The following is a 15,383-nucleotide window of genomic DNA, read 5'->3' on the forward strand; positions in this document are numbered from 1 at the left end:
TCTTGACCATGAATCAAAGGTTTTAAGTTTTACGTGTTCACGCCACCTATCATCTTTTTCTTTTAGCGTTTGTATTATATACTGAGGAAGGATCTGTCTATTTTTGGAAAATTTCTGCTAGTAGAAATTGGTATATACCAATCTTTACTTTATTTAAGGGCCTGTTTAATAAAATCAAAGGACACATCAGCGGTAGCGTTAAATTGCTGCAAATCCTCTTGGATCAAAAGAGACGAAATATAATCAGAAGATGCAACGTAACTTGCTCTATCATAATCATATTTGGGAGAACTATTTGGAATAAGCCCTATCAGGAAAACCCAAAAAACAATTTATTGATATTGCCAATAACAAACGATCGCTTTTTCCTAGTGGTGGTAAAAACTTAAACACTAGCAATATCATCAGGTGATTTCGTGATTAAAAGGTCTAAGACTGAAGGGGTTGAATTAGTGCGCAAGCGAGCAGGGCCTTAAATGTCTTGATGCAAACAAAGCTCTTGTAAAGTTTGTAGAAATTGACTTTCAAACGACTCAAATTCAAATTCATTTTATTTAAAAAAAGGACAGAGCGACGGAAAGAGCCGATTATTAGTTTTTATTGTCATGCACACACAAAAGTCCGTCGACAAGTCGAAATTAACATTCAAAAATTATAATATATACAATTAACAATAATAATTGTCTCATTCGCACAAAAATAAGTCGACAAGTATACACAAAATTATAATACATATAATTAACAACAATAATCCGGAATAAAAAGTCGACCCAGCATTAAACAACTTAACAAACGAGGGCACAAAACTAAGCTCATAACGAGCATGTGACACAGTCACAGGTTCAAGTTTCGGTACAGGCTCTACAACGGCCCTGAGTGGCCTTACCCGTGCCGGTTGATGTTGGGGTGGGAGGATATTTCGGTGTATAGGGCTGGACAAGATTTTATTGCCAGAGGATAGGGCTAGTTTTAAACGACGAGATTGAAGGGTTTGAAGTTGAAACTGATTAAGGAGGGATATGTACGGTACTTTTGAGATTACTAGGAGGGCATGGTATTGTACCCTCTCAACCCGGTCCGACTGTTCCCTAGTCAGCCCGAAATGCCGTTCAGGGCAACAGTATTCAAGTGTGGAACGTATAAAAGAGAAATAGATGCGTAGGAGGTGTGGTGCAGGGATTCCATGGCGAGCTAACAGCTTCAGAGACCTGATGGCCAAATTAGTTTTATTTAACATGCCATCAACATGTTTATTCTACTTCAGATCCGAAGTGATATGAACGCCGAGCAGTTTAATTTCGGTCACGTGACTGGCGCTGGGAATAGGTGGATTAAAAATTGGCGTAGATTTAAAAAAAGGTAATGTTACTCATCAGAAAGGTGCGTTGTACTTGAGGCCCAATTGAGGTTAAATGTAGACAATTCAGTAACACTAGGACTATGATAAATGTCTACAACTCTAACAGCACTTGTCGACCCAAGTAACTTCTCATCAACAACTAAACATTTACTTGTGCTTGAAGAGATTGGGTCATTAACTTCCATATACTTAAATGAGGTATGAACATAAAATGAAAATTCCACGCTTAATTACTGTTTACAATGAGATTATAATCATGCACTTGCTGGCAATACACATCTGGTTGCTGACAGTTCTTGGGTAGTGATTCTGTAATAACAATGACTTGGGGTTTAAGGGCTGATATTTGGGCTTGAAATTCATGAACTTTTGAAGATAAACAGTCTGCGTTTGTATATAGAACAGATAAATCACTCCCATTATTTGTGCTATGTTGAGGTAGGGGATAGGTATTGAAAGATCCATTCTGTTGATTGGGGCAATGGCTCCCTGTTTTAGCTCGTTTTTTGTCTCTATACAATCATTTTTGATTCCGAAAATTTGCTCACCAGCAGCAGCTTTTTTCTTGATTTCTTTTATTAGTTCTATGTAGCTGGTATTCTTTTGAGGCATCAGCATGGAAACGAATGTCTCCCTTTTGTATGCGGGGCTGTGTTAGAATGTAAATTTTTGTTTAAAGGAACTAACTGAGAACAGTAGTGGGTGTGGTCGATTGGATGAGTTCGGAGCATTCGAGTTAAGGTCAGTGCTTGACAGCATTTGCAAATTGGTCATTGCACCAATACAATTTGAAACTTGTTTTTCAGAATTTTTTTTTAAGAAATGTAAGGCATTGGTTTGGGGTGGGACACTGTATGCTACTAAATTCATGCGTTTTTTCTGTCTGTCGTTTTCTTGTTGCACCATCTTTCGAACTTCAGGCTGCAGCTTATCAACAATGGTTTGATTGACAATCTCTTCAACATTGGCAACAGACACTTTAGATGAGAAGATGTTTTCTAAACTTTGCACTTTAGCAATTAATACCTTCAAGAGAGGTATGTATTTCATTTTGAATGCTGCACTGAACACATGGGGCATACCCGGGTGCTACAAAGTTGGTTATTCATTTTTACAAAACTATCATATTCAGTGGAGGACATTGAGAGGCATTATGCACATAACCGTTGGTCACATTCATCACAATGTAATGCGCAAGAACTGTTATCAAGCAAACACCCAGCGACAGAACATTTATCTATGTCTTTTTCAGGAGTAGTTGGTTTCTGACGTTTGTTACATTGTGGATGGGGCATCACACTGGCAATAGGCTATTATACTGGTTGTAAGTCCAAAACTACCAACAGGTGTGCAGATTTATAATCAATAGGCAAGTAGACTAAGGCTAACCAGACTGCTAGGGTGAGGGTAACACAGTAAAGTCTAAAATTAGGCTACTATACTTTGTAATACTCAGCTATCACAATTATAGGCTACTTATTAAATATAACTAGCAATAAGTGAGAAATAAAAAGTCCAAATAAGCTCACTCAATGAAACTAATCAAAATGTAAGAACAACAAACTTAGCCAATTGTCAACAAATTGGTTTAGATTATTAGTTAGACTCAATTTGGTAAGATGTTGTTCTTAAATATAGGCTATTGTTGTTGACTCTGAGGGAAAGGGAGAGAAAATATTTCCAAAAAGATCTAAAAAATAACACATGTGATGCAAAAAAACACATTATATAGCTAAACAAGGGTTCTCTTATCAAATTGGCCCTTTACCATGACGAGAAGACTGCAGGATTTTCTTAGTTTTTCTTTCAAAGAATCAATTATAAGCTGCCTAGTGGATCTAATTGAAGTTTTAAATGGAAGCCCTTAACTGAACTGGAAGATGAGATTGTAGCAGGACCAACTTGGATTGTATCATTGGTGGTGATCTCTGGTCTAAAGACAAGAAACTCAGTTTAGGAAGCAGTACCTGTAAGACCGATTTCATTCACTCCAGAGCAAACAACATCAACGTCGTTCTGGAGTGCTTCAAGACTATCAGCCAAGAGAAGAATGTTGTCAGTGTATGACAAGTGACTTGCATTGATATATACCTCACTTAAGTATGGCGAAATCTGTTGAGTCATTACTCTAATAGAGTTATTAAATATTGCTGGAATAAGAACAGGACCTTGCTTAACACCACATCGCGCATAAATACAATTACTAACTGTACCTTGCAAACGTATCCAGATTGAGGACTTCTGATATGACTGCCATAGGTAGGCACAAACAAATAGATTAACTCCACTTCTAAAGAGAGACAACCGTGTGAGAGTGAAGAACGGAGTCAAAAACTTGTGAAATATCAATGGCACAAACGTAGAGGTAACTCTTTTATTTTTTATGCCTTTTAAGAATTGCTAGAAAAGTTGCATTGGCGTTCTGCATGCCAAGTCCTTCCCAAAAACCAAATTGGTTATCGCCATGATCACATTTCATGCTAATTTTATTATAGATAAGCTTGTCAAGAAGGATACCAATCATCAAACACACAGTTACTGGTCTATATGCATCACAGGATTTCGGGTCTTTATTTTTCTTAAAAATGCACGATACTTAACCTTCGCATCGCACATCAGGAATATGCTCCTGGGTGATACAAGCCTGGAATAAAATAGCAATATGTTTGAACAATTTTACTGTCCTGTATATCAGATGTTTGGGTTGCAGGCCATCCATATCCAATACTTCACCTGGTTTAAGATGGTGAATATGTGCTTAAATAGATGTTGGCGAGATGGTGATACAGTCTTTAGCATGGCCTAACTTTACAATATGACCCAAAATTATAAATCGAAATATTGTATCAAGAGGAGGTGGACTGGCAGAAAATAATTTGAAAAATGACATTCCTAAGAGCCTAAATCAATCATCTGTGGCATCCCAAATGGTCCAATCACGCTTTGTTCAGCTACTCCCTGTTGACTGATGACTTGAACACATCTATGCTGGTAGAGGTTACCATTTTTTCACTAAGGGAACTCCAAAACCTGACAACTCTATTTGAGAAGAACTTTTCCCTTAGTCTGGTATTTACTAATTTCTGGAAAACCTTTTGAGGGTGACTACAAATTCTCTTTGCTCTCTTGTGGCGACGCTCAAAAAGAAGCAGAAAATGAAGAAACTATTTCTGAATTTAATATAAAAAGATAGAAACTTGTTGCTTCAATGTACAATTGCTCCTTCTTTGGAAAAAAAATATTTTCGGTTTTTGGATGACTAACATGTAGCCATTCATATAGATATTAAAAAGTTGCATCAAATGATGAAACCAGCTCCTATAGGATTATGTCAAACAAAGTTGTGGCGTTATGTGACTGGCTTAGTCTCTTCATAATTTAACTTCACATAACAAACAGCCAAATAGTATGTCATAGTAGATATATTGCTAGTTCCTTTTTTTTAATCTATTAATTATTTAGTCCTGAGTTTCGAAACCTCTTAGAGGTCCACATTCTTTTGAACTAGTGATAGGACGAAAACCAACATTTTCTTCTTTTCAGGTTTTGATAACAATACCAATTGTTGCTCTTGATTTTGACTCTTGGCAAATATAAATGTACCATGATCCTAATGTAATGGACCTTCAAAATTCTTCCAGTGGAAGTAATGCAGACAACGGGGACCTTTCTCTATTCTACTTAACAGATTACTTAACCAGTATAACTTTGTTAGTCAACCGAGTTTATGCAGCTCATTAATTATATATTTCCTTACGGAAGAACTTAAAATCATTGTAACTCCCTATTATATGTCTTGTAGTTTTGCTGAACGTTAACGTAGCCAACTTGCCTTGTCAATTTGGGATGTTTGGGTTTCTGGGGAAGAGATGTAAGATAACTGTTCAAGTAGCAGTCACAAAAAAAACGTTTCAGGCTTAATTTTTCGATATTTCCTTTGGGGAAACATAGAGGCACACTCTTTGTGTTCAAATACTGGTATGTCCCCTTGATCAAACTCGTTAGTTGAAAAATAATGTGCTTGGAAATCTTATTGTAGTTCCATGAACAACAAATCATGCTCACTGAAATATTAGCAGATGGAATTGATTATAAAACTTGAATATTTCAAACGAATAGTAAAGATTTAATTGGGAATGCAATGACGAAATACGCACATGCATGAAAGCAACATCTTCTGCCTTTGCTCTGATCTCCATACTGCCCTATGACAAGAAAGAGATCCACATGAGTGAAAAACCAAATTTGAAGATCTCTGGTCTGCTCTCTCTTTCTCAAGGCTGCTAAACATTGCCAGTATGAACCACTAAAATCCAAACCCTCAAATGTTTTGACCATGGATCCTTGAGGCAAATTTTTGGAATAAATATCCGTAATAGATTGCCGAATAGAACCATCATCTGTCTTCATCGTCTTTCATTGCTCAGATTTGCCTCTTAAAGACCACCATGTTGTTGATACACCATTTGTCAACATGTTGTTGATATTATCCATCATGGCTTAAAATTCTCTGTCCCATGGCCCAGATTTGTAACCAGAAGAGTTCAATTATCTACCATTTCCCAGTCCGAGGGAGAAGTGCAAATCAACTTATGTACTGAATAAAGTACGAGTAAGTAAGTAAAGTGCTTTGAAAACCTTTTTACAAAGCCCGACCATTACGTTTACTAACTACTTTTGGATGTGGGGAGGAAGGAGGGATGCAACTGCAACAAATGTGAAATTATTTTGGCTGTTCGAAACTATGTGAAAATTGCTAGAAATGACAAACAAAAGAGAAAATACCGTGTCGTTTTGGAAAGTAGTGGCAAGCTCCCTTCTCAATATGCCTGACTTTATTACAGAACAGAAAGTATTTCATTTTTAATTAGAATTTTACAGACCCTTTGAGCCCCAGACCCTTCGAGGAAATCTTGAAGCATGGATAAAGTTAATTTTGGTCAGCCTAGTGTAAGTTAGGTTAATGGTTTGCTGTTAAGATTGATTTTCTTTTCAGGATGGTGGCGAAGGTCATGTTGGAACTGTCCGAAATTTTGAATCTCCAGAAGAAGTGGTTGTAGTTTGGGACAACGGAACAGCTGCAAATTATCGTTGTTCTGGTGCTTTCGACTTAAGGATCCTAGATAGCGCTCCCACAGGTTTACCGTTTTTATATTTATTCATTCCATCATACTTGAAAGTCCTCTTTTAGATATTGGAACTCTTTAAATACATTCAACCTTCATTGGGATAGGAGAAGGATCTTGTAGAAATGAGTATTTTTCTATTCTCCTTTTTTCATCCTAACTATGATTGTCAAGAAATTGTCAACCATAACTGAATATGGAACGTATATAAGTGAGGATCCGTGAAATCAGATAGGATCTACCATTATATTATAGGATCTACCATTATATGTTTATGACAATAAGAAAACTTATCAATGATTATTGCTGCTAGAAATAAAAGATATCCTGTTGGAAATAACAATTTTTTCCTTAATTTGTCAAAACGTTTCAATTCCCTGTAGGCAATGAATTGAATATAGCTAAATATACTGAAATTTATGACTATAATAAAGACTCATTTACAGTAGTTTAGCTTTTGTTGATGTAAAATATATATTTTTCTTAAATAAAAAACGACTTAAAATGAATGACGAGGGTAACCCATAGTTCTGCTATGGTTCATATAATGAACCTTCTTTATAACCTAGGGTGCGTAGCAGCATATATTGATAGTCAGACTTAAGGTATAATAGATTACAGTAATTGAAAGTTTTCAAGCAGTAGTAACTAAAATTCTCCTTTAAAGAGCTAAATTTAGAATACTGAAGTTTTGAAAATTTTAGAAAATGTATTTGAAATCCGTAAACGCCATCTACATTGTCAAGAACCATAGATAAAACAGACAAAGTAGACGCAGATTAGCGGGCTTTCCAAAATTCATAGACAAAATCTTCCGTGTTAAAAATTAAGCTGTTATTAAAAATGCAGATTGGAAACGCTATAAAAAATATAACTCATAGAATGCTTTCCAAGGTCTGACTGGAAAACTTCGATCAAATGGGAAGCAGGGTAGTTTTTAATAAAATCAAACCTAGAGTGGAAAGTTTTCAACTATTTTTTTGAAGAAAAAAATGAGAATTTTTCTAACATGCATTGAACCAAGTGTCAGTTATCTCATTGGTTTGAGCAACATAAAACAGGAAAAACATATTAAAAGTAAGAAGTTACAAGAAAGAGTTGTAAAAATGGAAGTGCTGTTTGCACATGCTCCTTATCCCCAAAAAAAGAAATTGAAAATATCCTGGGAAAGAAGCTGCAGAAAAACAGAATAAAATTTTTGAGAGTGTTTGCATGACTTGCAAAGTGTCTATTCTATCAAGCCGTTGAGGTGTATTTCCCAGTGACATTTCTAGCGCCACTGAAATCCAAACCGTTTTGAAATCTTTTACAAATCCTCAACAATACGTTCACTAACTACTTTGGGATGTTAGGAGAGAAAGAGGGGTGAAACAGCAACAAATATCAAATTATTTTGACTGTTTGAAACTGTGTTAAAATTATTAGAAATCATAAGCAAACAAGAAAATATGTTGTTTTGGAAAGTAGTACCAAGTCTCCTGCTCCTGATGTACCCGATTTTATTACAGAACATAGAGGGAGGTTCGAGCATAGAAGTGGAGGTACGTTTTTCAGTGCCATTTCCTGTTACCAACTCCAAATATCCATGATAGTTGTGCTTTCGTCTGATTGTAGGTTTACTGAGCTTGTTGATAAGGTAGTAAAAGCTGGTAGTGCATCTATCCAAACTCTTGCTGTCGTGCGTTGATTTGGGTGCGGTATAAAGACGGGTCACTTGAATAATAAGCACAGGTAAAAAATCGCAACAGGTAAAGCAAAAATCATGGAGCAACCGATAACAAGAATCACATTGAACTGGAAACGATAAAGTAAAGGGCATGTAACAAAGGTTTAATGGAATGCTTAATGAAAATGCAACACAAATAAATGTGACTAGAAAACAAGCGAGATTGGAAATCACAACAGGTAAAGCAAAAAGCATGGAGCAACCGATAGCAAGAATCGAATTGAACTGGAAATGATAAAGCAAAGGGCATAGAACAAAGGTTTAAAGGATTGCTTAATGAAAATGAAGCACGGATAAATGTGACTAGAAAACAAGCGAGATTGAAAATCACAACACGTAAAGCAAAAAGCATGGAGCAACCGATAGCAAGAATCACATATTACAGGAAACAAAAACTTTGCACAGTGATCTGTGGTTATAAACTGGAAAAGACATTTTTCAGTACCCATGACGTCTTAAGAAATTATATAAGATGATAAGATGATGCATGAATCTAAACGGCTAATGCAAAAGACATGGGAAAATATGTTTGGTAATGAGGCAATGAATGAAAATGACAGCGTCGAAACTGGCCATCGACTGCAGCTTGAGTACGCTACGTCCGTCTTGGAGCTGTTTGTCCTGAATACCAACTACTTATGTAACGAAATTTGAGCTATTTATAAAAGAGTAGTTGCAATCATAACTGGAAGCAGAGTAATATATAGTTCCAAATCTTGGAAAATCTGAATCTTGAGTCATTACAAGACCCGCGTGAACGCTTAAGAATGTCTTTTAAGAAAATGCTGCTTGTCTTACCTCAGCACCACTACATTTTACCACCAGATGCTGCATTGAATGCTTGAACTGGGTCATAGCTGAAATTAGACTCAAGGAAAGTCAAGACATATGAAAGGCTTCATGAAACACATCGTCCACGCCCCATGCGCAACCAATGGCTCTGGAGAAACTATGATCTAAGGATAAAATTCATAATAAAAGGAACTATTCAATAAAATTTATAAGCAATTACTTGTGTATAAGGTCCATTTTTTTCCTACGGTTTAAAATCGCCTAATTGTTTTTATTCAAAAAATGCCAACCGAGTTAATGCAGCAATAATCCGCACGCATTTAGCAGTATTATTCTATGGAAACTTAAAAGTATTTGTTGACGATTTTGAAATCCCTGTTTGGATCCATATATTTTTGAAACTAAAAGTTATAATTCTGTTTAATCTTGTTTTTTTTTTCGTATTTATTTTTCTAATTTGTTGTAATACTTCGTTTAGGAATCAAACACGAGGGAACTATGTGTGACACCTGTCGTCAACAGCCTATATTTGGAATTCGCTGGAAGTGTGCTGAATGTCCTAATTATGATCTGTGCTCAGTTTGTTACCATGGTGATAAACATCATTTGCGGCACAGATTTTATCGTATTACAACTCCTGGTTCTGAAAGGTACAGATTTGTATCGTTTTCATACTTATCGTTTATGTCTGCTGCTTACATGAAAAGAAAAAGAAGAAGAAAACGAGAATTGATTGTTGGTTTTTAAATTGTTTGAAGTCAAAACACTCTCTTATTGTTTAGATAAGTTGAGTTTATATATAATGATAAGAATTAAGCTTTTGATAAATAAAATAGCTAAATTTGCGATTGAAATTTTAAAATTTCCTATAAAGGACAAAAAAAAAAGAATAAAAAAAAACAACTAAAAACAAATAGAGGCAGTATAAAGAACGGATACAGAGCAAAATTATTATATTCAAGTTGAAATAAAATAAGTATTGTTTATTTATTTAGCAATTTCCATTTTGTGCATAAGTGGACGGATATTCGACACCAGTGTTTTCGGAAATGAATAGGGATGAATAAAAGGCTTTACACTGCAGTCTCAAATTTGATTGCCAGCATACTGAATCGGTTCCAAGTTGGGAAACTCAGAAAGCACGGTTTGAAGGGTGGGTAAATCTTTGATTTGTTTAAATTCCAAACCCATTGGTTGATTCGACCGGATCAATTGGCGGAATACTGGCTGTTTCTCCAGGATTTCAGGAGTAGGGGCTGGTATAATGGAGGAGGGATGTGCATTGGCTGATTTAAGACAGATGGTATGAGATTCAAGCTCATAAGCGAGAATGGATATAGCTGTATTTGGCAGCCTCATCCACAGAGGTGCGTTTTTAGTTCCCGTTTTTTGGACTTTTAAGTTTAAATAATATATAAAGTTTAAATATATAAACATATAAGTTTCATTAAGATCAGTTATACCCGTCGAAAGTTACAAGCCTGAGAAAATTTGCCTCATTTTAGAGGGAAACGCCCCCTAAAAGTCATACAATCTTAATGAAAATCACACCATCAGACTCAGCGTATCAGAGAACCATAGTGTAGAAGTTTCTAGCGCCTATCTACAAAAATGTGGAATTTCGCATTTTTTTTTGCCAGAAGACAGATCACGGATGCGTATTTATTTGTTTTTTTTGTTTTTGTTTTTTTTCCAGGGGTGATCGTATCGAATGAGTGGTCCTAGAATGTTGCGAGAGGGCTCATTCTAGCGGAAATTAAAAGTTCTAGTGCCCTTTTTAAGTGACCAAAAAAATTGGAGGGCACCTAGGCCCCCTCCCACGCTCATTTTTTCCCAAAAGTCACCGGATCAAAATCCTGAGATAGCCATTTTATTCACCATAGTCGAAAAACCTAATAACTATGTCTTTAGGGACGACTTACTCCCCTGCAGTCCCCGTGGGAGTGGCTGCAAGTTACAAACTTTCACCTATGTTTACATATAGTAATGGTTACTGGGAAGTGTACAGACGTTTTCAGGGGGATTTTTCTGGTTTAGGGGGGAGAGTTGAGGGGGGGGGGGGTTACGTGGGAGGATATTTCCATGGAGGAACTTTTCATGGAGGAAGACAATTTCAATGAAGGGGTGCGGGATTTTCTAGCATTATTTGAAAAAACAATGAAAAAATAAATATGAAAAGTTTTTTCTACTGAAAGTAAGGAGCATCATTGAAACTCAAAACGAACAAAAATTATTACGCATATGAGGGGTTTACCTCCTCGTTATACCTCACTCTTTACGCTAAAGTATTTTAAGTAATTTCAACTTTTTATTCTACTGCCTTTGCGATTCAGAGGTCATTCTTAAGGAATTGGGACATTTAAGCTTTAGTGTAAAGAGCGAGGTATCGATGAGGGTTGAACCCCCTCATATACGCAGTAGAAACATACGAATATTGGAGTTCATTACGTAAGTTAATTCGTAAGTTATGTATAATTTTTACCAATGAAAACGTTTGTAAAAAATTAAAAGTTCTAGTTGCATTTTTACGTAATCAAAAAATTGGAGGGGAACTAGGCCTCCTCCTTCACTCCTTTTTTCTCAAAGTCTTCCGATTAATTGCAATTAATTAATATGCAAATTTTGTTTTAATTATTTATGTGCGGAGAGCCAAGATCAAAACATGCATTAATTCAAAAATGTCCAGAAATTAAATAAAAAAAAAATGTTTTTTTAAATGAAAGTCAGGAGCAACATTAAAACTTAAAACGAACAGAAATTACTCCGTATATGAAAGGGGTTTTTCCTCCTCAACGCCCCGCTATTTACGCTTAAGTTTCTTACTGTTTTAAAAAGTAGAGTTAAGAGAAAGAATCAAACTTTAGCATAAAGGGCGGGGCGTGTTTTTTTATATTTAATTTCCTATAGTAGCCATAAGTATTGGTGAAAAGCAAGGAGTACATGGTGATTTTATCAACAAGTTTTCACTTGGCAAAATAGTGTTCGTTTTAAATTGATAACTACTTTTAAAATTAGTCGCCTTTTAATGAGAAATACTCGCTTGCCTTCAGGCGTAAAAAACAACAAAAACGTAAGTAAAACAGTTCAAAATAGGGATGATGCCTTTTTATTGACAGTGAATAGATATAAAATTACTTAACTGGATATTTCGAACACATATAAAGTGTTCATCATCAGCAGTAAACACTGTATATGTGTTCGAAATATCCAGTTAAATGATTTTATATCTATTTTCTGTCAATAAAAAGGTATCATCCCTATTTTGAACTGTTTTACTTTCGTAATGGAAAGGCAGTTTGGTCTTCGAAGTTATCTAAAACAAAAACGTTTACTCTCTTATGAGTATTTGAAAACACATTGACTCTGGTTTTAAAATTACTTCGTAGAAATAATCACTGTATAACAGACTTGAGCCTTCAGACTTTTTTCTATTTCACAAAATACACATGACGAAATAACACAGGAGTAAACAAATATGCCATTCGGCAAAGATGCAGTCCTTAGGATTACACTACATGATTGTTCTTAGATTAGTGACTGATTAGGAGTTACCGCCACTTATCAATTATGTAAAGTAAGATTCATTTTTTGTTTCCTGCTTTATGCTTGTTATCGAGAATGCTTAGAAACAGTGGAGACATTTAGAGTTTGGAAGAGATAAGAATTTGTAAAATATTAAGGTTTTAAACATCATGTTCTAGGGTACTACTTGAAGCCCGGAGGAAAAGCAAAAAGATTGGCGTTCGTGGTATCTTTGCTGGTGCTCGTGTTGTACGCGGTGTAGACTGGCAATGGGAAGAACAAGATGGTGGGAATGGTCGCCGTGGAAAAGTTACTGAAATCCAAGATTGGTCAGCCTCTAGTCCACGTTCAGCTGCGTATGTTGTTTGGGATTGTGGAACGAAGAATTTATATAGATGTGGATTTGAAGGAATGGTTAGTAGATCTCTTTTGCTTGTGAGCTCTTTCAGTGGATTGGTTTTTATGTTGCTTAATATATTGTTTGCGAAGCCTCTTAGCATAGATTGCAATTTTATACCTAGTTTCGAAGTAGTTTCTCCTCGCTTAACATCGCTGTATGAAAGATTTAGACAATGGACACTTTGGAAATTATATGCTATTTAGTACTGTTTTAATTTGTAATATATATATTGTTTTCGCCCTGGCTTTCTAGTTGCAAAACCAGCCTGTTGATATTATAAACTGGGAATCCACTGATTAAGTTGGATTAATGAACTCTGTTGCGCTGTTGAATGTAAGTGAAAAATCGAAGGCTTTAAATTTTTAATGATTCTAGTTATTAATAAAAAAAAGAAAACATTTCAAGTTCCTCCGAGACGACTTATAAATATAACAAAATAGCCCAACATGGTCAAAATTACTACCCTTATTAACCTATAGTGACATTTTTTTTTATTTATTATGCTTTTCATAGCAAATACTGTTGTAAACATTTCAATTACATTTGGTATTATAGAATCATTATTGTTGACAAAAACTAAAGAACAAAACCTTTTTCAATGCAGAACGAATGCTGTTTAATTTATCTTCGATGTATTACTGAGACATATCGTATGGGTGCTGAGAGGAGTGATCAAAGAGTGAGATTATATCCAGGTCAAGGAACCACTTGAGGCTATTGCTCCTACGGAACTTGGTTCAACTTGGTTGCTTCCACCCTTTCAGCGAAGGAACGGAATCTGAAGTATTTATTGGTGTAGTATTTGGTAGTAGTCGTAAGAGACAACTAAACCGTCGCAGAGTGTGTTCTCTTGTATTCTGGATGGACCACTGGCCAACTTTGTGCCTTCAATAATGCAGGTTAAAAATTCTTGTGTCATTCTACTTTAAACGAGATGCAACAATCCCATCTTTCTACTAAAAAGTTGACAGGTAAAAAGTTACTAAAAACGTGGATGATGGGGGTGTAGGAGTACTGTCCACTGGGGGGGGGGGGGGCACTTCTCACTACCACTAGTCATAATGTATAAGTTTCATGTAGGTTCTATTTAATATGTAAGTTTCATGTTTATGTATAAGGGCAAGCTTTAATAATTGAAAAAACAACCCACTAGTGATCCCAGTTGCAGATTTTATAGCTGTTTTCCTAATGTTGTCATTATACATTTTGGTGGTAAAGCCTGTAGCCTGGTAGCCCTAGTGCAAGCGACGATCTCCGCCCAATCTCACTAACACCTCGTATGGCGAAAGTAACGGAGGTCTTTATGCTCAAGTTTCTTCTGAAACAAATTCATAAGCGTATTGATAAATTCCGGTACGGTGGGCTTCCAAGTGTAGTACTACAATCTACCTAGTACGGATGTTTGACTGTGTCCTCCAAAGGCTCGAAAAAGGTAGCTGTTTCGTCGACATTAACGCAGTGGATATCAGAAAGGCTTTTGACCTAATCCGCCACCTAACTGCAGGTATGAATCTCTAGAAAATGGGTGCCAAACGACGCACCCTTGACCTTGTACTTGACATCTGTAGCCAGGTCGAAGATAATTCGTTTCAACCCTCTGAATCGGAACATAGATATGCCTCTAGTCTCTTTCCCGATTGCGAACGAAATGAAAATCTTAGGAGTAACTTTAACTAGTGACTGTAGTTTCAGTACCCATATTAATTTAACCGTCCACAAGGCTAATGCAAGCCTTCAGACACTTACCAAAATGAGGCGTTTTGGGTGTGATACTGAAAGTCTTCTCCATGCCTACATGTGTTATGTTTGCCCGTTGCTCGAGTACGCGTGCCCGGTGGTCCATCGACTATCCACACGGCATACCTATTACGCGACATAGAGTCTAATGTAAAACAGTTCAAAATAGGGATGATACCTTTTTATTGACAGTGAATAGATATAAAATTATTTAACTGGATATTTCGAACACATATACAGTGTTCATCATCAGCAGTAAAACTAAAAAAGTTTTAGTAAAACTAGCTAAAAAAAAGCTAGTAAAACTAGCTTCTTTTTTTTTTAGTTTTACTGCTGATGATGAACACTGTATATGTGTTCGAAATATCCAGTTAAATAATTTTATATCTATTCACTGTCAATAAAAAGGTATCATCCCTATTTTGAACTGTTTTACTTTCGTCATGGAAAGGCAGTGTGGTCTTCGAAGTTATCGACATAGAGTCTGTCCAGAAAAGAGCAACAAGGGTTATACTCCGAAACCGCGACATACCTTATGATCAAGCCCTCGCGAAACTGAATTTATCCCACTTTAAGGCCGGCTTGTACACCTGATTCAGCAATTCGGAAAATCTGTCCTAGCCAATACGAGCCACCGATCACTACTACCCGAACCAGCCCCTCCCAATAGTCGAACTCGATACAAAATAGACTTCTACCCCCTAAAATACGAACTAATCG

At 36.1% G+C, this 15,383-nt stretch overlaps 1 protein-coding gene across 1 annotated transcript in view; it reads left to right on the forward strand.

The window, feature by feature from the left end:
* The window catches only part of LOC136033826 (E3 ubiquitin-protein ligase MIB1-like), a gene marked incomplete in the record, with an annotated part of 265,548 nt that overhangs the window by 8,473 nt on the left and 241,692 nt on the right, over positions 1 to 15,383 (forward strand). Inside the window, 3 exon segments of the mRNA XM_065714758.1 lie at positions 6,357 to 6,498; positions 9,483 to 9,654; positions 12,706 to 12,940. Coding sequence (XP_065570830.1) covers positions 6,357 to 6,498; positions 9,483 to 9,654; positions 12,706 to 12,940 — 549 coding nt within the window.

The sequence above is a fragment of the Artemia franciscana genome, chromosome 12 (genome assembly GCF_032884065.1).
Source record: "Artemia franciscana chromosome 12, ASM3288406v1, whole genome shotgun sequence".
Lineage (NCBI taxonomy): Eukaryota > Metazoa > Arthropoda > Branchiopoda > Anostraca > Artemiidae > Artemia > Artemia franciscana.